This window comes from Salarias fasciatus, chromosome 1 (genome assembly GCF_902148845.1).
Source record: "Salarias fasciatus chromosome 1, fSalaFa1.1, whole genome shotgun sequence".
NCBI classification, from domain to species: Eukaryota; Metazoa; Chordata; class Actinopteri; order Blenniiformes; family Blenniidae; genus Salarias; species Salarias fasciatus.
Genome location: NC_043745.1, coordinates 32,509,357 through 32,534,590, shown reverse-complemented (window position 1 = coordinate 32,534,590; position 25,234 = coordinate 32,509,357). Strand labels below are relative to the sequence as shown.

Here is a 25,234-nt window from a genome sequence, read left to right as displayed (position 1 = left end):
CAGTTCCAGTTTCAGTGGAAGGCCGACATGTGGTTTCTTCTGCACAGGTCTACTTTTTTTTTTTTTTTTTCCAGCCTGCACCTAAATCCGTTTGTTCTCGTTTAGTGGTTGGCAACACCGGAAACTACATTTCCCATGATCCCATTCATCCCGAATCATTTTAATCTGCTTTTATAGAGCTATAGAAACTCTCACAGGCCCATAATGAAAACCTCAGGAACTTATTTATAAAACGTCTCAGATTACAGCATCATAGCCAAGAGGGGGAGTAAAAGAAAGAAGGTAATTACATGTGCAACTTAAGAAAGAACTGATGTGGGAACACTCAGAGACAGTTGTGCTGTTAGAATATTGACCTTGTTTTAAAAGGCATTTAGTCACAAAGGTGTGGGTGTCTGTTTAAATGAATGAAGTTGAATATTTTTTTTTCCGTACAGCAGAAAAGGACTGTGTTCTGTGTCTACATTTAGTGCACAGTTTCACCTGTTTGCTGAGATGTGCAGACAATACTCTGCGTTCTTGGAAAAGTTATGGATATAAGCCCTTGAGATATCAAAACTGGTAGTAAGTGACACCGAGGCGAGAATAAGCAGTGAGAAGCTGACTTATTGAAGGTTATTCTCTACTGAAGGGAATAAATGAATGAAGCGACGCTCACAGTGCAGGGACTGTCAGATGCGTCGCATTTTCATTTCTGTTACGATTTCCTCCATGCTGGTTGGTAACTTCCCCTTCTCCCTTTCATTTGGACACATTTGCACCGTTTGACCTGCTCCACTTCGCTTTAAACCTTCAGGATGTTTGTAGACAGACTTGGGAAATCTTGCACAACCTTTTAGAAAAGTTCTTATGGCTTATTTGTTTTTAAATGGGCTAAACCAGGGGTGTCAAACTCAGTTCAGTTCCAGGGCCACATGAAGCCTCATTTGATCTCAAGCGGATTAGGAAAATGTTCCCATGTTAATCTGCACATGATGAAAACTCATCAAAACTCAAAAAAAAAAAAAAAAAAAAAAAAAAAAAAAAAAAAGAGGCCCTTTATTTCTGTGCAGAGAAGAATGAGAACATTTTGCAAACAGGAATACTTTTTATTCTCTTTCATTTAAAGTGAAGTCTGCTGTTTCTTCATCAGATGTAAAACAACAACAACAAATGTAATTTTTACACTACATTATGTGATCCTACAGCCCAGATTGTTGTCCAAAGCGGGCTGTTTTGGGGCCTGTGAGCCATATGTTTCACACCCCTGGGTGAAAAGCTGAGAAGAGATTCTGAAACGTTTGATAAATATGGATCCTGCTGTTCTCCTCACTGTATCCAGACTAAACTAATCCGTCTTCCTTTGATTTATTTTCGACCTGTACAGTGGTCTGTGGCACTTTGTTCTGCTGCGGGTTAAAAACTGAAACCCCCACAGAGGGCGAAAGGTGTGACAGAAACACTGTCACCTCCCAAGAAAACTGATTCAAATACCTTAAAACGAGGAAACCACTTCTTACAGTCAGAAAGAGCCGGATAAGAACATCACGATTCAAAACAAGTTTTTTCAAGCAATTATTGCTCAACATTGTAAATCTGACTGATACATGTCTATTAGCTCTCAAACAGAATATTACCCAAAAGTGAACCTTTGTTTTGTACACGCAGCTCTGTGAGTCCGTCGTTTCCTCACGACACGTCTGAAGGCTGCGTTTCCTCCAGCGCCGAGCTGGAGTCCGGCTCCACGCTGCCGCCGGGCGACAGGGCCGACGCCTGCTCCAGCAGCCGGGCCAGGTAAGTGTCCTCGGCCCGCTCCTGAGCCGACAGGCTCTCGGACGGGGCCAGGCCCGGCGCCGGCGGGGCCGACAGAGTCCGAGGGACCCTGCAGGAGGAGCGGGAGGCTGCCGAGGGCTCGTCTGCGGACGCCGTGGAGAGGGGCCCGCTGACCTCCGGAGGGGAGGGAGGAGCCGCGGGGACGTCGGCCGTGACCTCCGGGGGCCGGTAAGGCGGGGGCCCCGTCAGCGGGGAGCCGTCGGGGGTCAGCGGCGCCTGGCTGTGGATGATGATGGGATCGGGGGAAGGCAGAGGGGCCTCCTCCTCGCCTGTAGCTTCCAGGTCCCGGGGATCCTTGGAGGGGCTCTGGTCCGGGGATATGGAGTCCGGCTGGTGGGAGATGATGTGGAGGCTCAGGCCCGCTCGGGGGAACCCGCTGGCCGTGGGCTGCTTCCCTCCGGAGGGCGGCACCGGACTCAGCAGCACCGGCAGCTCCTGACCCAACGGCTTACGAGGCAACTCCTCTGGCTTTCCTGGAAACAAAACGGGACAGAAAAACCACTCCATGGAATAAAAAAATACAGCTGCAATAGTGTCTCAGAGTCTTCACTCAACCTGGACTTCACCCTCACGAGGTGACCACTGCGCCACCTGGTGGCCAATACTTTAAATTCAGTGTGTAAAGTGTGTGTGTGTGCCTGTACCAGGAGGAGGGAGGTCCAGCTTCATCTTCCGCAGCTCACTCATGGAGGCCTGCAGCTGCTCCACGATCACGTCGTCGCTGTAGAAGAAAGTCTGAGCGATCCGCTCCTGCAGGAACTCCCTCAGCTCCTCCAAAGACATCTTCAGCATGCGCTCTGCGTGCACACACACACACACAGACACACACACAAAATGAAATTACAGTAACAGCAAAATGACTAACAGTTGTGGCTCGTCCAGTGGTGCAAAACACAACACAGTTCTGTTAAAAAAAAAATCTGATTCTCTGACATTAAAACAAAGTGAATGATGCAGTGAAATGAAAAGCAGGGGTTTGAAATTGCATTGACACTAACAAAATAATTTACTTTGGTGGCTTCTTTGATTACGTTTTCCTCCACGATTAATAGAATTAACTCTTGAGCAATTTTACATGAAAAAACAAAAAAGGCTGCCTATGTATGAAAAAAGCAGCAGAATAAAGCGATTTAACAGCAGAAGAAGCAGAACACCATGTTCCAAATGAGCCATTTGTGCAGCTGAATGAGAGTGGATGTCAAGAGTTTGGCCTGAAGAGAAAACCGGTTAGTTTATTACAATTGTTCAAATATGCATTTAAGAAAGAAGGAAAGTTTTGTTACTATTATCGTACAAATTTAAAAAGAAAAGTGTGGCCCCGCAATGAGATGACAGTGCCAGCAGTGCTGAGACACCGATGTTACACATTACTGAAATTAGTTACTGAGAAATTAATACAGAGGTGCTTGAGTTTCTCCAATGAAATGAGAAAGTTAGCTACAGTTTCAGGAAACTTGTGACTTGTGTGAGAACCATTGAAGAGCTGCAGAGCTGCTGTCTAAATGACATCCGCATTAGTAAACAAAGTACCTGGTGAGCCTAAGAATTTAATAAATAAGCTCTTCCCTTCATAAGAGCTGCCGGCTGCTTCTCTTTGGTTCTGTATGGTCATAAATCTTTCCTTAAAGAACCACTGACATTGACACTATAGAGCATCTTCCTCCAGCCAACTAATGGTACTTCAAGACCACAACTATGTACTTAATGTGAACGAAAAAAGTCCAACTGACATTGACTGTCAAAAGGCACACACAAGTACTGTAACTCCCGACTGAACTACTTTATAAAGCCGCACAGACACTAACGGTTTCTAGGATCATTGGCGAGTTTTCAGTAGCTTAAACGACACAGACTGGAACAAAAGGAGTACTGAATCATCACTTTTGGATGTGGCCATCTATATTTTTCTGAGTTAGAAGACAAATGTGTTTTTGATCTGCTGCAGACTTGATATATACATCCTCTCGTCCCACCTTGTGAGGTTTGTCTGATTTACAGCGAGCTCCGTTGCAAGATCGGTGCTAATTTGGTCCATCTGTGTTGTCACACAAACAGACATCTACACTTACATGTGTTGTGGTATTGATGAAGTATGAATGCAATCCAGACAAACCATGTTGAAGTGAAAGAAAGTCCAGTCCAGAACTCTTGCAGATGCTCAGATACGGTGCTCTCAAGCTCCTGTAACACGCTATCCATTTGATGAATCACTAAAAATCCCTCAAGACCACAAGTTGTGGACTTTCCCATAATTTCACTTTGGCTGACTCTGGAAAAGCCAAACAACAGCTGGAAATCTTCAGCATCATTTGATCATTAAGAGGCTGGAGTGGATGTCTGTGGGGTGAAACCTGCAGCGGGGAGCCAGAGCCAGAGCAGACAGTGATTTATGTCTGTGCGGCGAGCCGCCCGTCCTTACTCTTGTGTATCTTCAAGATGGTGTAGGACATGGCGGTGAGGAGCCTCTCTCCCTCCAGGATGAAAATGTCCCACAAGCGAAGCGTCAGGGTGAACGGCGTCTGCGGGGGGAATCACAGAAGCGCGACGAGTCAGCGAAATCGGGCGGATTTGTTTACGTGCATGCTGCAGTTCTCCTCAGAGTCGGGGAGGTTTGTTTGGTTCCCACCCAGACCTCAGAGGCCCCGAGGCCCCTCGGAGCCCGGCGACTCAGCGGGACGGAGAAGTGCTGACAGCGGGCGAACCCTGCCAGGCCGCCGCCGCCGCCACAGGATTGTGGGCCCGCACGGAGCAGGCTAATAACAGTTTAGCTTGACAGCTCTTAATGCTGCGCTCTAATGCAATGCCCCGCAGCTCAGATATCACCAGGATGTGTTCTGCTGAAATCATGTAAAACCATCTGCACAAAAGCAATCGGACCGTTTCTCATGCCATTCCTGGAAAAGTGCTTCGGGGCTGTTCTGCCCACAGATCGCCTTTAGTGATAAAACATGCGTTTCTGGAGGTGGCGCTCTGTCCTCGGAGGACAAGATCAGGTTTTCAAAATGCAAAATCCTCCTGGATGTTTTTTTTTTTTTTTTTTTTCCTTTAAGGTAAGGAAAATGTCTTGGTCTGGATGAGAGCTCAGTCACAGTTATGCTTCCACCACTGTAAGAACACTTTGTATTAAAGCTTAAACCTGAAACTTGTTATTATTTGTCTATTTCTGTGCATGCTGTTCGTCTTGCTGCTGCTTCCCCCAGGGGTCGCCACAGCGGGTCGTCTGCTTCCTCCACTGTTCCACCAGTCATCTCCATGAGCTCCTTCACTGCATCCATGAATTGAGGTTTTCATCTTCTCCTCTTGCTTGGCTGCTGCATCTCATAACATCCTTGATCTAAGTGATGAACTGTGTCTCTCCTCAAAACAAAGTCCCAACCATCCCAACATGGCCTCAATATTTATTTCTACACTCTCCAACCTCAGCTGTTCTTCTGATCTGTTTTAATCCTGCTCAATCCCAGTGAAAATCTCAGCATCCTCATCTCTGCCTCCTCCAGCTCAGCCTCCTGTCTTCCAGGCAGCATCACTGCCTACAAACTATAGCAGTGCAGCATCAGACGGACAAGTCTTACGGTAATATAACTTTCAATAGAGACTAAAGGAGTGAGTTACTCTCTTCATGCCTTGAGATTTCCTATTTTGAAATAAAAGTGATATTTCTTTTGCTCCTAATTCCCACAATTGTTATAGTTTTTGTGGGTGTGTGTTTTTGAATTTTCCTTCTTACACTGGACGCACTGTGCAGTGTTTTTTTTTTTTCCCATTGCAAGTACGTCTTCAGGTCTCACCAGCAGTGTTTCAGAGAAGGTGCAGTTCAATGTATTTGCTCACTTTTTCTTGATTTTTGCGTTGCTGCGCTTCTGACTTGTTTTGCAATATGTAGCAATGAAAATGTTAACATTGCAAAAACAACAAGTGTGCGTTAGATTGTCCAGCCACACTACAAATCCATCATCACGGCAGCTCTCATTAATATCCAGCAAACCTTCCCTTTCCTTCCGACACACATCCTCTCTGACAGCCGTCTCCATCCTGTATTCACTCTTCTTCATCAGTTCGTTTCTTTCATTTTTCATGCACAGTGCACGTCATATTATTGGCATGGTAAGAGAATAATAGAAAAATCATCAATGAAACAAGCTGCTCACCCTGTCAATGAAACACTGGAGGAACCATTTGGTGCAGTAAATGCCCGCAGACATCTGCTCTCTGTCCTGTTAGGAGAGAAAAAACAGAGAGAGTGAGTACACATCCAGACGATGGAGAAATCTCATTATGTGTCATCATCACATAACTGCAGCATCATTTCTCTGCCCTCTGTTTCTCGTGTAAGAAACTCGTGTAAAATGCAATCTTACCAGATGTTTCTTCAACTTGGGGATGAGTTTGGAAATGATCTGATCATGATGAGCCTGGAATCGCTGCAGTTTGGGGAAGCCGGGAACAAAAAAGCCTTCAAATAGAAAAAGGAGAAGAGGCGACGTATTAACTTTACATAATATGAGTCCAGATCACGCAGCCCGGAATCGGTTCCACGGCCCTTCAAGGCAGGACAGTTTCCAGAGACCGTGCTCACCGTGCATGGCGTGTTTCTGGTTGGTCAGCAGCTGCGACAGCGCCCAGAAGGCGTCTTCCTCGTTCATGTACATGAGCAGCAGGGCGGCGATCTGACTCATGCCCTGGCAGTAGCTCACCTCCTGCAGGCAGCAGGGGACAAAGACAGAAAAGCCGCCGTCACTTTGGACCCATTTCTGCTTCCAGGCAAGAGGAGAAGCTCAGAGAAAGTTATTAATATGCGTGTGATGATGTTTCCTCCAGTGAAATGCCGCCGAGTGTGCATAATGAGAACAAATCTATTGAACCAGCTGGTTTTAAACTGACAACACTGAAGAAACTGAATAAATACATCAACTGAACCACAAGTGACAACACCAAGTCTGCTGAGACAGAGAAGAGAAATGATTACAGATTTATGACACTTAACGTGACTGAAGTTTGGATTTCAATAAGACAAATGATGGAGAGAAAACAGCTACTTACTGTGTTATAGACTGAATATGCAGAGAGGACGTGGAAGAGGGACTGCTGCCTGCGGAGAGACGACAAGAACAGGAGGAGGGAAGGAAATAGAAGCAAAAGAAAAGACAAGGACGGATAAGTAAATGAGGAAAACATTAAAGGAAAGAAAAAGGAAGAAGTTCATGAGAGGAAATGGCACAAGCGAAAGATGAGGAATAAAGAAAAGAAGAGAAGAGAAGAGAAGAGAAGAGAAGAGGAGAGAAGAGGAGAGGAAAAAAGAGCATACAAACAGGGACAGTGTCAAGTGAGGACACCAAATGACAAAAGAAGAAAGATGAACAGAGAGGAGGGGGGATGAGAGAGTCGGAGTCGGAGGAGACAGAAACAGGAAGAGAGAAGAAGAGCAGACAAGGAGAGAATGAGAAACAACTCAAGATATGAGACAGGAAAAAGGAGAGAATAAAGATGAGTGGTAAAAGAAAACAGAGACAGAGGAAAAGGAATAGCAGAGGAAATAAACAAGAGAGAAGAAATGAAAAAAGAAGAGAAAGCAGTCATGAAAAAAATGAAAGCAGAACGAGAGAAGTTCAAACAAAGACAGATGAATGAATGCTTTTGTGATTATTATATAAACTTTATTACTGCCCACTTCATTATGACCCTCCTAATTATCTTAATCTTTATTGAAATAGTCTCCATTATTCTCCACTTTATTGGGTAAAAACATAAACGTTACATGGAGGTTGGACATGAATCCGAAGCGTAGAGAGGAGCAGCTCCAGCTCCAATCGCCGCCCTCTGGATCTAGAAAAAGGATCAGGTTTTCTGGACCGATGGACTCCAGTTAAATATTGAAACGCTGAGCTGCCCCAGACTTTCCACCGCCGCTCCCGAAGCCGGCCTGCGGTCTGTCAAACTGCCAGTGACATCACTTTGTTACAGGATCGGGTTCCACACCAACCCGACGCCGTGCACATCTCAGCCTACACCTCCTCCTCCTCTTCCTCCTCTTCCTCCTCACACTCCAAGTTCACCCCGAGGTCCCCCCCCCCCTTCACTTGGGGGTTTTCCCTTCACACTTTGGACTCTGGCTGCTCCTCTCAAGGATTTTTCTCAGTTCGACCTAATCTGGCCCCCGTTGTGAAAGCAGCGCTCCCACCTCGGGCCAGACGCAGCAGAGCAGCACTCAGAGGCCATTTGCTGCTTGAACATTGCCGTTTCTTCCTCTGCTCATGACTTTATTACACAACATGATGTTGAAACTGTAAATCAGGGCTGCAGTCTGAATTTATGTGTTCAAGTTGAGCTTTGGCATCCGAGAAAATACCGCTGAACAAGACCTAATTTATGTAAGACCTGCATGGCGGCACAGTGGTTAGAGCTCTCGCCTCACAGTGAGACGACCCCCGGTTTGAGTCAGGGCCCTGGAGCTCCTTTAATGTGGACGTTGCTTGTTCTCCGTAGCCATGCACAGCCTAAAGCATGTGAGGCGCCGGTGAAACTTACTTGACTCCAAAGCGATCCATGAACATGATGTGGTTTCGAAAGGTCCTGTTGATGTCCAGGTCGATCTGCTTGATCTCTGAGGAGTACAGTCTGGCCTGCTGCTTCATTTTCTACAAACAGAATAAAACAGAACAGATCAGATCAAGATATTTGAAAGTAGTTCATAGAGTATCCAGTGCTCTGGTCCGTGCTCTCAGCTGGGATCCAGCTAGGATCTTTTAGTGGCAAAGAAGAGAGAAAAAAACAACACAACTAACATCAGTAATTATCTTCTGTGTTACATTCCAGTAAATATGCTGGACTTGTTATTATGAACCCTTTCCATTCTGATGCCTTCCCTCCATTTCCATGCGTCCCATGCTTCCTGCACTCGTCTCCGAGTGGCGCCGTTACCTCGTATTTGCCCTCGTTCTCCTTCTTGGCCTTCTCCACGTCCAGCATGAGGGCCCAGGCGCGGCCCCGGAGCTGCAGGGGAATGCCCTTGTACACCCGCTTCACCATCTGAGGGCAGGGAGGCGAACATAAACAGCGAGTGTGTAAAACAGCGGTGGGTTTGAGAGGGCCGGCGCTGTAAAGCGAAGCGTGAGTCACCGGAAAGTTGAACCACCTACCGTTCGCCTACGACCGCACTGGCAGGAACAAAGGAAATTATAAAAAAAAAAAAAAAAGAAACACACACACACACAGACACACACACATGGATCGAGTCACTGCTGCTCACAGTAATAAAACTCATAAGGAGTGAAAAATGTTCCCTCGGAGGTGAGAAAACATCATGAATTTAGACTTGAAGACCTTAAAGAGTAAGATTACATTTTCCATCAGACTTTCTGTCACTCCTGGGTGACGTTACTGCACAACCAGATCCTGGTAGCTTTACCCTACGTGGTACCTTTCAGCTTGTCAATAACAATTATTGAGTCATTTTTCAAAAAACAATAACTTAATTTTTTAAAATTTTTCGCCATGTGGTGATACAGAGGATAAATCAGGATATTGTAAGACATCCTGTGATGGATTTTAGGAAATGTAGAGACATTTTTCAGCTTTGAGTTGTAAAACACAAAATGATTCAAGTCAGTTTCTCAGGGATCTCAAGGATTTTTTTTCATATAAACATTATTAAGTTTTGTTTTTAAAAATACGATATAATGCAATTCAATGCAACGCAACGTAGCGTGTTGGATCAATTTAAATCAATGTATCTCAACCGGTGGGTCACAGCCCAACAGGCAGGCCACTGGACGGTTGTCAGTTTGTCACTTTTGCTTGACTTTTGCTTGTGTGTGTTGGTGATATTCTCTGTGTTTGGACTGAAATATCACAGAAACACTCCGGTGTTGGACACTGACTGATTGGATGAACATAAAAATTCCAATCTAAATTCTCTCAGGAACTCAAAGAAGGCCGTCTGACTGCAGGTATTCACTCCAGCCTGGATCGGACCTGGAAAGGTGTGAGGTCCTCTTCTGAGCGTTTCGCTGTGGCTGTAGAGCTGCTTCATGTAACCGGATGTTTCTGCCCTCTCGAGCTGATTCACGGCTTTGATTTAGAGCTGCTGGAAACGAGCCCCGGCGAAGGAACTGTGATTCGCTCGACATGTGATTCGCTCCCTGACCGCAGAGGCGGCGGCCCGCCCCCTTCACATACTTGTCAGCAATCATCTGCACTCTCCAGCAGTGAAGTAATTTCAGGAGAAATCTGTTTTCAATCTCTGGCGTCGGCCCCACGTGTGAGCCGTTACTCACCCTGTCGCTGTTCTTGTATTTATCCCACTTCTTCACCATCTTCAGCCATTTCTCCGCTCTCTCGATCTCCAGCTGCTTCCTCTGTGGAATAGAGAAAAAAAAAAAAAGTGAGCTGAGCCGGTGAACACAAACACAAGCAGCACCGCTCTGTTCTTTCTTTTTACCTTCTCTTCATGCGCAGACGGGGCTGGCAGCTCGTTCTCGCTGTACAGGAGGAAAAGAAAGAAGAAGAGAAAAATCGTCAGGCACAAACTGAAAGTGGCTTCTGCTCCACAAACTGTAGAGACAGAGACGAGAAGTGGAGTTAATTTAGGAGCTACTGCCACAAATTTAATTTTCTTGCAGCTATTTATAACCACTCTGGCTCTTTCATCTTTTCTGAGCCATTTTGAGACTTTTTAGGTGATTTTGCCATTTAAAAAGTTGCAGTTGTTTTAGAAATTTTACTCATTTAGCACTTTAATTAATAACTGTCTACATAGAAACTGAGCAGCGTTGTTGGCAGTAAAAGTAAACGAATACATTTCAAATAAATGTCAGTCAAAATCAGTCAAAACTTAGGAAAAATTTTAAGTACATTTTATTAGCAAACTGTGTCAAATGTGCTCTGTATCCAGAAACAGTCCACAAAACAAACATCCGTCCAGTCACACAGACGACTGATTCACCCTGATTTACACATGAACTTACTGCATGAAGCCGAAGCGGTCGATGACCTTGTAGAGGCTGTAGTCGGCATCCTCCCAGGGGTCGATCTCCACCCCGCCCTGCCTGCCCTGCACACGCACACGGTCACAGATTCAAACACAAAGCCTGCAACCTGCAGGTAAAGCTGCAACATCCAAGATGCAAACATGTTACAGTGATTTACATTCATGAGAATGATCAGATAAAGAAAAAGAGATGACACCGACGCTTATTTCTGACTAAAATCTCATTGACACTGCTGCATACATTCATTCATTGGAGGCAATAAACTTGCTTGAATTAAAAATATCACAACTTTTCTTGCTTCCCAGATGAGAAGCTGCGTTAAAACAAATCAGTAAGGGTTTCATTTTGTTTCATTTCCAGCTCAGTGGGAAACGTGCAGGAGTCAGTGGGTTTGGCAACCAGCAAGCCATCAGAGCCAGAACATGGAGCCTTTTCCTCCTCTCATTTCCTCTTTGTAGCCTACGCATGATCAAACCGGGAAGCTACCAGAGCTCTCTCACAGGTTTCACACACATTTCGAAGACTTTCGGACACCTTTTCACATCATGTTTCCTCATTTCCGTGACTTTGCTGAAGCTGCCGTGATGCACACCACCACTAGTTAAACGTTACAGGAGCACATTGTGCATAGCCCTGCAGGGATTTCCATGAACAAGTTTAAAATGAGCTTACATTTGGAGTATTTTCAAGGTTTGGCAAAACGTTCAGTGGATTATAACTATTTCTAGGCCTGGTAAACACCCACAAACCTTGTGAAACCATGAAGCAGGTACTTTGTGGGGAGAGGCTCTCTCTACAAAAACAGTCCAAATGTTCAGTTTTATTAAATCAACACAGTTTAAATCTGTACATCTATAATTATAAACCTGTTTTTTTTAATTTAATAATGATTCTTGAGTGTTTTCACACTCACTGTTCTTATTCACTAACACAATTAGATCTTACATTTGACATCTGCATTTGTGTGTCGGTATTCAGTGAAATCGGACACTAAGTCTGGTGCACCTAACATGCAGCATCGTTCAGTCATTTAAAAGGTTAACAAAACATTTTTACACTTCACTGGTCAAAATTGAGATATATTTGTTGAATAATGTAAGATAACTGCAAAAAAGAAGAGCAATAAATCTCTAGAAAGGGAGAAAAATGTGTTTAAAAAGTAAAAAGTTAAGATAACATTATTATTTGCTGACGTGATGTGCTGATAAGTGAAAAACTGATGACATCGCGTTGCCTTGCCTTCTTTTTAGGAGTGTTGCTTCGTCACTTTCTATCTGCATGCATGCCTGGTTTCTTACTTCTAAACATGTTTGAAATTTCTTACCAAAAACAGACGTGACAGAACAACAGAAGCAGCTGAAGTCTGAACATCTGCAGATCTACAAGCAGCTTGATAAGCTGTCAAGTGTTGGAAAGAATCCATGCAAACCGCAGCACCATCATTTGCACCAACATATCCCCCCACCCTAACATAAATATCCAAATGAATGAAGATAATCACAGAGGACTGCAGCAGCAGTGATTTATTTCCAGAGTGGAGAATCTGCTTCAGCAGCGAAAAGTTTGGGAGTGACGCTCTTTATCATGGAAAATCCATTTAGGCAGCAATCTGCTGGCAGTGTTGACATAACAGAGAGGGAAGTCATCCCGGTGCAGCCTGCCGGAGAGGCTTCTTCTCACTTCTCTCTGTACAACAACACCGCTGAGCGGCTGGCTGCCTGTCTGGAGGGCGACCAATCGGCGGCGAGGATGGGGTCGGGAAGCGTGCGGCGGCGCTCGGAGGCCCCGGAGGCACCGCGAGCGATGTCAGCGTCACGGAAGTGCGAGGACTAAAAATACTCATCGAGCGAGGGTGTTGGAGCGACATCGGAGCCAGAGCAGAGCCTTCGCTTGAATCCGCCACGCTGCTGATTCACTACGGCGCATTTCAAACGTACAATCCAGGAAATGAATTACTCAGAGGTGAATCTGCTCACCGCGACACGCGATCGTCTTTAATCCACTCAGAGCATCCCCACTGTACGTCCTCCTGCGTGTGTGACAGGTGTGTGTGCGGCGCTGTGCTCAATACTCATGATTTCTATTTGAGTTCAGTTAGTGATTACTTCTCAGAAAAGTAATGTAGTCCCATTACTAGTGGCTGGTTACCTCACTTTAACTGCAGCAGGAAGTGATTCAGACTGATGACCGATTCACTCATTACCTGTGTCTTGGTATAGGTCCTATACCGAGACTTGTAACCTTGCATTTAGCGACTTTTGATGATAAAACTACCAAGTCTCAGTAAAAGTTGTATTTACTACTGCTGTGATGTGCATGCACACTAGCAGTGCTTCAGAAAGGTTCTGTTTTCCCTCATCTACACAAAGACAGAGTTAAAGCATTTTAAAAAAGTTGAGTTTTCCTTGGCTTGAGCATCATTTTCATGTACACGGACACCCAAAAAGCAACAAAAGTTTTACAGTGTCACTTGTAAATGTCATGAAAATAGGGCCTTAAGTTGCTGCTCATATCTTTTTTAATATCTTTAATGTTTTTTCAATATACACTGGAAAAGATTTACATCAAAACATCAAAGCGCCTTTTATAACACAGAACATGCAAGCACTGAAATCCCAAACTGACATGAGCAGATATCCAGGATGGTTGATACCAAAACTCAAGAGTGGTTTCTTCAAAGAGCGTCTGACCAGATAAGTCTGGAGAAACTCTTCTGTAGAGTCTGTGCACGCTCCATGCCGATATCATTCAAAATGGGTTCCAAATGTTATAGAATAATAAAGTCCTTAAGTGGGTCACAGCTTCCAGATGAAAAAGTTCCATCGTATCCTGTTGTAATCACTGTGAAAGTTTGGGAGGTTTGTCAGAGATCCACTGAAGTAGGAAACATCGTCTGGCACCAAACAGAAGGACACCAAGCGGGCGCCACAAGCGAGGGTTCGGGTTCAGTGTCAGATGTAATCAAAGGACGCAAGACAGCCGAATATGTCTGAAACCTTTCTCCAGAAATTCTTAAAGAAGGAACAATCAAAGACGCAGCAGCAGCAGGATCCCTCCGAGGTTTTGAATTTATTACGGTATTTTGAAAGCTGAGGAGAACATTTATTCAGCAGCACTGGTGTAACCTGGAGCTGATGAGTAATTCTTTACTGAAATTGTCGAACTTTCTTCATGTCTTTGTGTTGCTTAAAATGAATTTATTATCAGAAAAGTGTCAAGTGAATGACTAATGTAAAACAGTTTTTATCGGTTTATGTCTAAATATATTCAGCATGGAACTTGATGAAAAATTAAACAATAAAGAGTAAGTTACAAGTAACAATTAAGTACCAAGGCCACAGAAACTAATTCAATTGTAGTTCCTGTCTCGGGTAATGAGATTACATTAATAATGTGATAATTACTGACATGTCCTTTCCAACACTTGACGCCCTTTATTCACACACAAGGGTCGATTCCTCACAGTGGAGGAGCCTCTTCCAGCGGTCATGTGATGAGAGGCCGCGCTGTAAGCATGTGAGACGCACCTCGTGACAACAACTTATTGATCTCTCTACAACGCCAAACGTCAACGCACTGCTTACTCTTCAGCGGGAGGGGTTTCTGATTCATGTCAGAGTGACTGCACTCATATGAGGCTCCCGTTTGAGGCCAAACTGCAGAGATGAACCGATAAAGCCTGAATGTGTCATCAGGCTGTGAAAGAACTGCCCTGACTTCAGCTCCTCAACAGGCCGTAGATGGATTTTCTTCATGTCTGGTTTTCATTTTCTTTCTCAATTTGTGTCTGCGTGTTCTTCTGTCAGTTTTTCTCTCACTTGTTATGGTTTTTCATACTTTCTCTCTGTTTACAATCATTTTATGTCTTATTTTCTCATCATTCAGAGTCTTCATTTTTGTCTTGCTTTTCTGTTTTGTTTTCCTCATCTTGCAGATGTTTCTTTTTTCTGCTGATTTCTCTTTGTAGTCAACATATAAATCTGTGTGGCTTTTTTTCCTGTGTTTTGTGTGTCTTGTCTCTTGCTCATTTTTTTATCGTTGTGGTTGTTCCTTCGCTGTTGCCTGGTTGTCAGATCTCACTTTACATTCATTTTTCAGATTTTTTGCAATGTGTGTCTCTTTTGAATGATCAAGTATTTGTGGCCTTGACTTAGAAGACATCTGTGGTGTATTTGTGTCTGTTGTACATCACTTTGCAATCTTACTTATACTTTATTTTGCATGCATGCTGTTTTTATCATCTTGTTTCTTAGTTTTTGCTTTTGTGGTCTTTTTATGTTTTTGTGTTTGCTTGATGTCACATCATTCAAGCTGTACATCACTTAAGAAAAAACTCATTTTTTTAAAGATTTTGTGGCCGTATATGTGTGTTTACTGACAGTCTATCCCTTCGTGTGGCTGTTTTATGTTGCTTTCATGGTTGCATGTCTCTGTAGAGCCTCGGCTTGGTTTTTGTTCTATTCTAGGGATCATCCAGTGTTTTGTCCCTTTGTGATCATTTAAAATTTCACAAGTAGTTTTGGTTTTTTCCTCTTAGTTCTCATTTCATACCACTGATTGAATGTTTTGTGTTTTTTTTTTGTCAACAATTAAATCTCTTCATACTTGCTTCAGCTGTTTGTTGTCGTCGTCTCTGTTTCACATGTAGTTTTATTTTATGCCATTTGCTGCTAGAAAAAAAAGCTACAACACTGAATTATATCTTACTTTTTGTCCGCAATAGTCACTAGAAAATACACTAAAATTCTGGAAATAAAGGTGACTAAATCCAGAAATTTCAAAACATTGTTTTTAAAAGCTGCTTTGGACGAAAAGAGAAAGGCATACTCCTAGTTAAGTTTTTGCTGCATTACAGCCATAAGCCTGCTTGTGACAGAATTTCAGCCCAAATCCTGCCGGGAACAAACAGCTACTGTGCGGCATGGACGTTTCTGCTGCTTCAACTCTCTGCACATGTGGCCGGAAACCAGTATCTGCACACAGAAATCAGGCTGCAGCAGTCCAGCCTCTCACCAGACTCTCCCGGAGGTCCATGTCAAGTCAGTCGCTGCGCAGTGTGTCAGAGTTGTTGCCATGGCGAGACAGAGCTGACCCCCCCCCCCCCCCCCCCCCCCCCCACCTCCAGCAGCCGCCCCTTTGCCCCGAGCTGCAGAGCTAAATTTAACCTGGGGCTGCCACCGAGCGCGCTCGGCCTCGGTTCAACTCCGCATCAGCACATTCAGCAGCCTGACACCGGCCGCTGGATCTGCTCCCTGCTTTTAGACAAGAATACATGACAGCGCGAGACAGCTTCAAGAAGAACCAAATCATGTACACCAATGGTAACTAGTGACAAAATCTGATATAGCCATCTTCTCTATCTGTTAAGAGGCCTAAACCAATCCCGGCTGACTCTGGACTCAGGACAACAGATGGATGGAGGCACCAGTTGACCTCACCTGAACTTAACATGCACGTCTTTACACGAGAACGGAGTTACTGCACTTGGTTCACAGTGAGAAGGTTGTGGGCTTGAATCTGAGCCAGGCCTTTATCATGTTCCCCTTCATGCATTGGTTTTATATAAGACCGATCACAATCTTCAGATTAGTACGAAACAGATAGGATAAGCTGAGCATCCCCACCGCTCTACGCAAATGGAGGCCCTAAATGAGAGAAAATGATGAAGGCCTCGAGCCTCTCCATCACTATTAACTGCAAGCGGCCCACCACACGCTCCTGCGAGGGCGATGTAATTTCCATCAGTTATGGCCTCAACAGGAAATTTAAGGGCCGCTGACGTCTGTGGTTGGAAATAAACTCCAAGAACTACGGGAGCATAAACAGACTGCAGTAAGCAGCCATTTATAATGTCACTAACTGCAGATTATGCCAGACAACACAGCAAATGTCCTGCGCATGTAAAGGAGCGGTCCTGATGGCACCGATGTCTCACCTCGCCTCTACTGAAGGTGGTCCTGCTCTAAACGGTAAATGCACTTCAGTTACGTAGTGAATTTAATCAGTTTCAGCCCTCTTAAAGCATTTTACCCCATTAGTGGCGTTCACACACCGATGCTGACAGCTGCCATGCGCTGCCATGTGCCCAGCCTCCAGTGGGAACAGCCTGTCCAGGTCACTATGACAGGACCAGAGGGAGGAATACCACATGCTGCTCACCTGGCGACTCCGTCTTCAACTTTTCCCCTGTATTAAACAACTAGGGGTTTGTCCAGGAAACTGCTCAAACCTCACTGGCACAAACCTCCATGCTTCCCACCTAATTTCAGTCATTATGTTAGTTTAGAGGAATGCTTTCCACGCCAGCAGACCACGGTAGTTTAAGACACACCTAATATCTGCGGTCATCGTTCTCCGACTGCTTCAAACGGCAGGCACAAGCGTGTTATTACAAAACATGTTATTAATGCACTTTGGCAGCGCACACACATCCACCCACACAGCTACACACTCGCTGCGCTCCACTCATGCAGAAACACAGCGCACGCTGGGCGAACACGGACGCACGTTTGAATTCTCGCTTTCTTCCTTTTCGGCGTGGACGTCAGTTTTTTTTACCACGATATCGACCACATGTGGGCTCGTCCTCCTACACACAAACACCACACGAGGAAAACGATCATATGGATGCACTATAAACGCACTCAGAAGCACCGTGAAGCTCTAAGAAACGGTATGAGGAAAACTTGTCACGTCACCATTAAAACATATAGAAATGAAACGTCAGCATTTTCACTCAACATTATGAGAATATGCATGTTTACCTTTTAAACTTCTCTAAATTTAAAGCAATTCTGTGTAAAAGTGAAGAGCACAAACTCACCGTAGCATATTTCAAGAGTATATCAGCCCGTTCCTCTGCTATAAGAGTCTCGATGTCTTTCTTCATGTCAATATCTGCAGAAAAAAAGCAAAGCCAGGTTTGTAATGTGCTGGGAAGCAACAACAACAACGACAACAACAAGTGAAGATGACTCAGGAAAAAAAAAGAGAAGCACAGCTGATAGAAGTGGGCGACTGCTGGCCTCCAACCCATCAGGCTGAGCTGGTGATGCTGAGAGAAGCATACACTCCATTTGTAAAGACTTCATCACAAAGAGCCAACACACACAAACCCACGGTGGGATGGAAAAATGTTAGCGTTAAGACTTGACTCAGAAATGTGGTTTCAGGTGCAGACAAACATTTCTACTGCTGAGATGCTATCCTGAGAAAGATCAACCTATGATTGCAACGAAAACCCCTGCTGGGGATGAAAAGAGAAATTAAAAAAATAGAAGAAAATGAGAAAATGAGTGTAGCTTTGTTCCTTGGATTTATCTTCTACAGTTGATTTTTTTGGACCTCGTGGTAAGAAAAGTGTCCTTTCTAATGCCCAAAGGAGGGACATTCTGGTTCATAAACAAAAACAATGTCAATGAGTGTGTGTTTCTTGTTTTGTTTTTGTAGTGTCAGTCATTTCAGTGGAAAGTAGTAACTCATCAAGAACCTGAGACAATTCCTTTCAGTTCCCAACATAGTGATCATACCGTAAAATCTTCAAATCAATTCATTGTTATGTCTTGTTATTGATTTAGATGAAATGCTGAGGTGTTTTGCATTGCCTCTGCTGGATCCAGACATTGATTTGGTAGGGGAGGGGGGGGGGGGGGGGGGGGGGTTCAGCATTTACACCACAACATTTTTAAGTGACAATGGAAACATTTTGTTGCATTTTGGTGTATGTTTCCATGACAACGGTGCCCAGAGCCACTGAAAAGTGGAAAAGGACAGTAACAACAATGGCGTCCTCCAGTGTCATCACTCCTCGTCCGTATTCTTATATTCTCCTGGGACTTGGCAGCTTTCTAGTTGAGAAGTGATTCATCCGTAGAAGTGATTCAACTTCGTATTGTTCAGACGGTAGAGTTATTTCGTAGTGTATTGTTCTCTGTGTACATGTGTGTTATTACATTACAAAACAACAACACACAGTACTGGAAATACATAAAAACTACATTATTTTCAGCATTTCTGCCGTTTCCTTGGAAATTACATCCTAAATATTGCAGTGAAAATCCAGAAAAAATGAATTTTTGCTTGAACTGTTGTAGTATAAATGAGGCCTGAGGGAGCTGGAGTGTAGCGAGAGGCGAGCGGAGTGAGAGAGTGAGAGCTGGGAAAGCTGCTGGGAGTCGTAGCGTTCACGTAGCCTTGTTGTTTTCTTCTGGTGAGGTTACGTCCAACAGCAACTGTTTGTTCACTTTTGTCACGCAGATGATTTTTCCACCAATTGTGTCCCACCACTAAATTTTATGCATATTTATTTTTTAAAATCATATATTTCAGGATAATTCAGGATAATTATTTGGTGGGGAAACTCATTTTTCCCTAAAACGGGGGATGGGGTTGTCAGAACTTCTCTGCTCTAACTGTGATCCCTGCATATAGATCACAAACAAAATCAGTTCACTCGCTTCAAACTAGATTAAAAAGAAAAGCTCAGCCAAAAACAATGACTGCCTAGAATTTTAAGAAATGGTGGGATGTGATATTGTAGCATCTCTCTGAGCTACACTTGTGTCTTTCCAAACAATGAGCAGAATCCCAGCTGGAGCCGGCGGCCGAATCATTCACAAACAAAGCAGACGGGGTATTAATGCCACCTAATCTGCCTCCTCTGTACGGATCTACACCAATGACAGGACCCCCGAGCGGTAATCTGGCCGTGGTACAGGGCGGGCAAACCATTTGGATTAGGAATATCTCCAAAGTAGGATTATGTACGGAAAGTCTGTTATTCCCAATGCAGGAACAAGGGAAACAAAGAGCTCTGAGGTTCCTCTGTAATAAAGACATAGACGCTTCCTATGTTGGTTTTAATGGTTGCTAAACCAATAACAGGTATTTGGTTCAAAGCAGTGATTTTGATTTACAGCTGTGAAGAATTTTTTAATCACCTCTACTTATCAAAGTAAAGAAATTACAAATTGATTTATGAATCATCCAACAAACTGACCATCAAGAGATGGCTCAACAGATACATTTTGATTCCAGGTAAAACTGAACCACCTACAGACTGCATGAAACAGACTGTACTTTAAAAGGTCTGATTGCACAATTGATTCGAAATTAGTATATTTTCCTGTGAAATTCAATGTGAAATTAAACATTTTAGAGGATTTTTCTTTGTGTTTAGCTTAAACTCTTGCTGCTCTATTGACAAGGGAATCTAGTCAATCAGCAAAAATAGAGGACAATGGCAGGCAGAGCCCTGAGAACTACTGTTGTGGAACAGAAGTGTCGAAAGAAAAGGATATGAAGCATAATTTAAAAAAAAACAATAAATCAGTCCAGTAAAGCAAACTGTGAAAACGCTCATTGCATGACTTACAAAGACAATAAAGTCTAACTGAGTCTTCTTAAAGTAAATGTCCATTCATCTTCGTACTGTTTAATCTGAGTTGTGGTGACAGCGAGCGGGAGCCAATCCCAGCAGACTACAGCCACGGCCTGGTCAGGTTGAGAGCGTGAGTCAAAAGATAACACAGAGAGTCACATTCACACCTACGGGTGAACTATCTGGGAAAATGTACCAGAGTCCAGAGAAAAACCCCTGCCCAGCCCAGGAAAAGTAACCACTACACCAGTCACTATCCAAACATCCACACTGTCTTCATCTACAGCCAATGTGTTGAAATATGAAGGTGGAAAATCTTTCAAACTGAAGCATGATGATACAGACCATCGCTGGGCGCACAACTAAAACTTATTTTCTTCTTCATGGTTAAAATCTTCACAGAGGCTGGTGGTTTGATCCCAGGCTTCACTGTTTCAATTGTTAAAGCAACAGAAAGACATGTAGGTCTATTGTACACCAGCCGTCAGTGGATTGTATACGGATTCTGTCTAAACTTTGGTTGGAACGAAATACCAGATCAAAAGGATTCCAATTAAAATGACAGTTCAAACGTTTATTTTGAGAGGCACTTAAGGTCAGAATTCAACAGACGTGGCTCGTTTTATTCCCCTCGTCCCCAGACTTTGTGTCTGAATGTGGGTTAACCAGGTTGAATAATTCAGCAAGGATGAAAATGGAGCTCCTGTCTGGCCAGCAGTCAGTGACACAGTTAAAGCAGAGAGAGAAAGAGTCTGCAGTCACATTCAAAGCACTTCACGCTGATGATCGACCTTATTTACACATTACATAACTGCTATTCTGGGGCTTCGGCTTATAATTATTCTAATCAGGGTTTCATCTTCGAAAGTCAGAAAATTAAAAAAAAAAAAAGGTGTGTTCAGATGTCTCAGCTAATAACCAGACACACAAATATGTTCCGTTTCCAGTGAAACAAATGCAACAAACTCGCATCAAAAGACTCACAGACATGACTTTCTTCCCACAACAGCAGCTCTCTCAGTTGTTTGTGGAAGCATATTTCTACTAATCATGCCTATATTCAATTGTTGGCCTAATCAAAGTCAATTTCTATTCTGCTGCTTCCTTTTCCTGGCGGCTTTAAAGTGATTGTGTGTCTCTGTGTGCTGCTGGCCTTCTGTCCAGGATGTACCTGCCAGTCGTAAAGATTCACCAACTCACACATAGATACACACACCGATAGTGACAGCTGCCACACGAGGTGTGCAGCCATCATTAACGGCAACTCCAGGCTCAATATGTTGTCCAAGGACACTTCAACACAGGCAGAGACGGCGATCAAGCCACTCGACTTGGGACTGGAAGTGGACCCATTTCAACATCTGAGCTACAGTTATTCCTTTTGGTGTTTTCAAGTCCGGTCATGGTCTTATAGCTTCTGCATTTCAGAGATTTTTCTGCATTTCATTTTTCACTGTTTGACTTTCGTACACTGATGATAAAAGTCACTGAATAAGCACCACCTTCAAACTGGGTCAGAGAAGACAGTGTGGTTGATTTATAAAGTCACAGCTACTAAAACTACCGGCACACTTGGCAGTTCTGATCCAACAAAAATTTGACTGCAGTCCTGTAAATGCAGATTTAGTGCTATAAAAAATGTGTTGGAAGCACTTTGCAAAGCAGACTGCAGCAGCTCTGGGCCCGATGAGGTCTGTGCAGAAAGGTTGATGGCTCACAGAAGCTTTAAATATGAGCTGCCTTGAGAAGCATATGGCAGCGGCTGCATGTGGTCAGCGCACTAAATCACAGGCGAGCTCTGGCAGGAGTCCCACCGTCGAGGGTGGAGGCCCAAACTGGGAGAGCGCGCTGCGACAGGACAGAAATCCACAACTTCACCTGACTGACAGGCAGCTTTTTACACACTGGGGACACTCACTGCTGGCTGCTTCTATCCACAAATACAATGTGAGTCAAGATTACATGTCATTAATCAAATGAGAGAAAACAGAGTTTGGATTTGGCTGAAACTCAAAGCAGCTCTGGCCACCAGTTCTGCAAAGGTCTGAGACTCCCTGAATTAGGTCTCTGAATTTCAAAGATATCATCTGTGAAGGTTGCTTCTCCAGAATGCCAGTTGATAAAAAGCATGCCAAATAAATTGGCCATAAACATCTTACTTTTCCAATTTTGATATCTTATTTTCCAGACTATAAATCACATTTTTTTCAGTTCTTTGGCAACTTAAATTCTTATACATATACCGTTCCATCTCAGTGTTGATCTGGTTAAGGACGACACACAAGTGTCTTTCAGTCGTTCTCAGGATCAATGTTTGACTCGGTCGCTTCATCAACCCTCAGGAACATATAACACACATCCAGGTTTCACTGTGTCAAACATCTTGGAAATCGTCAGAGTACTGGAAAGCACTTGCACATTGTTTACATTTGCTCTCTGTGTTTTTCTTAAAGAGACAGTGAAACATCTATGACTGAAATAATACAGGTTTAGCAGATCGAGCAATGGCCACATCTCACAATCAAATGTTCTGACTCATTCAGACAAACAATAAAGGTTTGCGTGAAATTATTTCATTAAAAGCCTGAATATACAGTGGAATTGAGTGAGGGCCATTTACTCAAGCAGTATTACCGAGTGTACAGTAAATATGCCACTTTGGATAGCACTAAATAGTCCAATAGTTCAATAAGATAAATCTTCACTTTTTGACAAATACAATGGAAATACATACACTGAAATGCCTGCCCCAACAAAACCTTCTCCTATTGCTATTGCTATTATGTTTGCTTTTTACAAACTGAAAGCTTTGAGGCTAGAGTTGTAGTTTTCCTTCCACCATTCTCATGTCCGCAACTTAAGAAATCTGTTAAGAAATGTTAAATCTATATATGTGTATGGTTTTGTTTTGTGTTTTTACAATTTGCTTGGTGGTTTGGTGGGCCACACTGGAGCCTCTTGAGAACCACAGGCCTTATGTTTGACACCCTGCTGGAGACAAAAGAGGGCAGACAGGCTTTTCTATGATTTCCAGAGTGTTTGTGTCAGCCAGTATTTGCTTTTGAAGAATCACTGTTGGTGAAATGAAATAAAGGTTGGAAGCTACTCGTCTAATTGTTGTTCAGTTTATTGCATGTCAAGTATCTGGAAATTTCAATGTGTTTCACTAGTTATGTGGAAAATAATGCACACCTATGGACAAGTAAGACAGTCAATATACCATAAATCTATCATATTTAATGTAAGAAGACTGACCGAATTACAATAAGTTATATGCTTTTATCCACTGTGCATTTATATGCAACATATGGCTACAATCAGACGGAGCCCTGCTGCATTGGCTTGTGTGATCAAAGATTTGAAAGCACTGTTATTTAGTAGAAAACCTAAAGCACAAAGACATCAACATCACATACGTGAATGTTTTCATGCAATACTCCATAACACATGTTTAACTAGGTCGTGCAGCCCTATTATGAAGCGATATGAAATCATCCCGGAACATCTGGCAGCATAATAGGTATTTGATGGTATTTCTGGCTTCATCGTGCTCAGATTTAGGTCTCAGTTGTTGAATAACTTCAGAGCCTGGATGCAGCAGCAGGCCTGAGAGCCGCTGCTGCCTTCACTGTCTGCAAATGACGGACGTGCACAGGCAGGAGACATCTGGAGGATGGAGAGCCAGTCTGCTGAAGGTGCAGACGCGTTTCATTCCGATCAGGACCTCATTTTGAGATGGTAAACAAACCCGCAGCCCCCCGCAGCCCCCCGCAGCCTCCTGCGGGCTCAGGCGCTCCGACAGCCGCGGCGATGCTGCAGCCTCGCGCGAGATCTTTTTATTCTAATGAGAATAATAAACAAAAGCGGAGGGAAAAAAAACAAGCACGCATCGAGGGATGAATAAAGGTGTGATTACCGTGTGTCTCCGGTGTATTTCCGCGCTATCCGTGTAGCAACACAGCTCCGGTTCCTGCGGGCATTCTCCGGTGAAAGTGCCGCTCCAGCAGAACGAACCACAACAAAAGCCTCCGCTCCGTCAATCCATAGGTTACCATCAGAAGACACGCACACTCGCTCTCATTCACACACATGCATGCACACACACACTCATACACACTCACACACACACACACACGGAGGATGTGTCGCGGGACAGCGGAGCTCCGAGTCCAGGATCCGAGCGGCGGCGGGCGGACGCGCACTGAGCAGGCGCCGCGGCGTGGCAGCCGTCAGCCGGGCGTGAGCGCACAGACCCGGCCTTAAAGACACAGAACCTCCAGAGCCGCTGCCCCAGTCCGGGATCACCCAGCAGCACCGACACACCGCCTCTTTCTGGGCTCTCCTCTCATGACATCTGCCGGAAAGCTCCAGGTAGTGCAGCGATGGAGGCAGCAGCGCACGGTCCCTGGCTTGATTCTTTTATTCCCCTCAGTCTTATTGAATTCTGATTTAAATAGCACAAAAATCAACCCAGTCATCTCAAGGCACGTCTTCAGAGATACAAATCCAACTACTTCAAAATGAGCGAGATATTACCTCCAAAGAGTAATAAAGCATCTATTTTTGTTTAATTCGGTCAGAAAAGGATTCAGAGACTTGGTGAATAGAATAGAATATAATACAATAGAATGGAATAGAATAGAATAGAACAGAAAAGAGTATAATCATCTCATTAATCCCACAGGTAAATTCTTGTGGAACAGCTCTACACACTAAAAAAACAAAACAAAACAAAAAAAAAAACAAAAAAAAAAACAAAACAAAAAAAAACCCAATACAGAATTAACAGCTTTGAAGAAAAACGACCAAATAAATTTAAAGTAATACTGAATTTAAATGTCAGAGATCGGGATTGAGTCATGTGAATTGACCTGGAAAAAAAAATGAAAGAGTTGACTTGATCTTGGAAGTAAAAAATTTGGGACTTGACTCGACTTGAGGAATTTTTTTGCGGTGCAGCACAGGGTGGTAAAGTAATTCATTACAAAAAATCTTCACACCACTCAAATTCAGTTCAGTTCAATTAATCTTTATTGATACAGTGCCAAATACAACC

General features: G+C 43.7%; 1 protein-coding gene across 1 annotated transcript; it reads right to left on the bottom strand.

Annotated features, from left to right (window-relative positions):
- Positions 1-1,545: 1,545 nt before the first annotated feature.
- LOC115392506 (USP6 N-terminal-like protein) lies at positions 1,546-24,331 on the bottom strand. The gene is made up of 14 exons (XM_030097175.1): positions 24,095-24,331; positions 17,623-17,696; positions 10,776-10,861; positions 10,250-10,289; positions 10,086-10,166; positions 8,731-8,838; positions 8,338-8,447; positions 6,853-6,901; positions 6,389-6,509; positions 6,171-6,265; positions 5,961-6,026; positions 4,232-4,331; positions 2,457-2,609; positions 1,546-2,285 (listed from the first exon to the last, which is right to left on the bottom strand). The coding sequence occupies exons 2-14, from the start codon at positions 17,686-17,688 to the stop codon at positions 1,669-1,671; spliced, it is 1,692 nt and encodes a 563-aa protein (XP_029953035.1). The 5' UTR covers positions 17,689-17,696; positions 24,095-24,331; the 3' UTR covers positions 1,546-1,668.
- Between the last annotated feature and the right edge of the window lie 903 nt (positions 24,332-25,234).

Coding starts and splice junctions, on each gene's coding strand:
- LOC115392506 (XM_030097175.1), bottom strand. CDS start 17,688: ATGAAGAAAGACATCGAGACTCTTATAGCAGAGGAACGGGCTGATATA. Junction 6,027..6,170: donor CCAAGTTGAAGAAACATCTG/GTAAGATTGCAT, acceptor CTCTCCTAACAG/GACAGAGAGCAGATGTCTGC. Junction 2,610..4,231: donor CATCTTGAAGATACACAAGA/GTAAGGACGGGC, acceptor GTGTGCACGCAG/AGCGCATGCTGAAGATGTCT.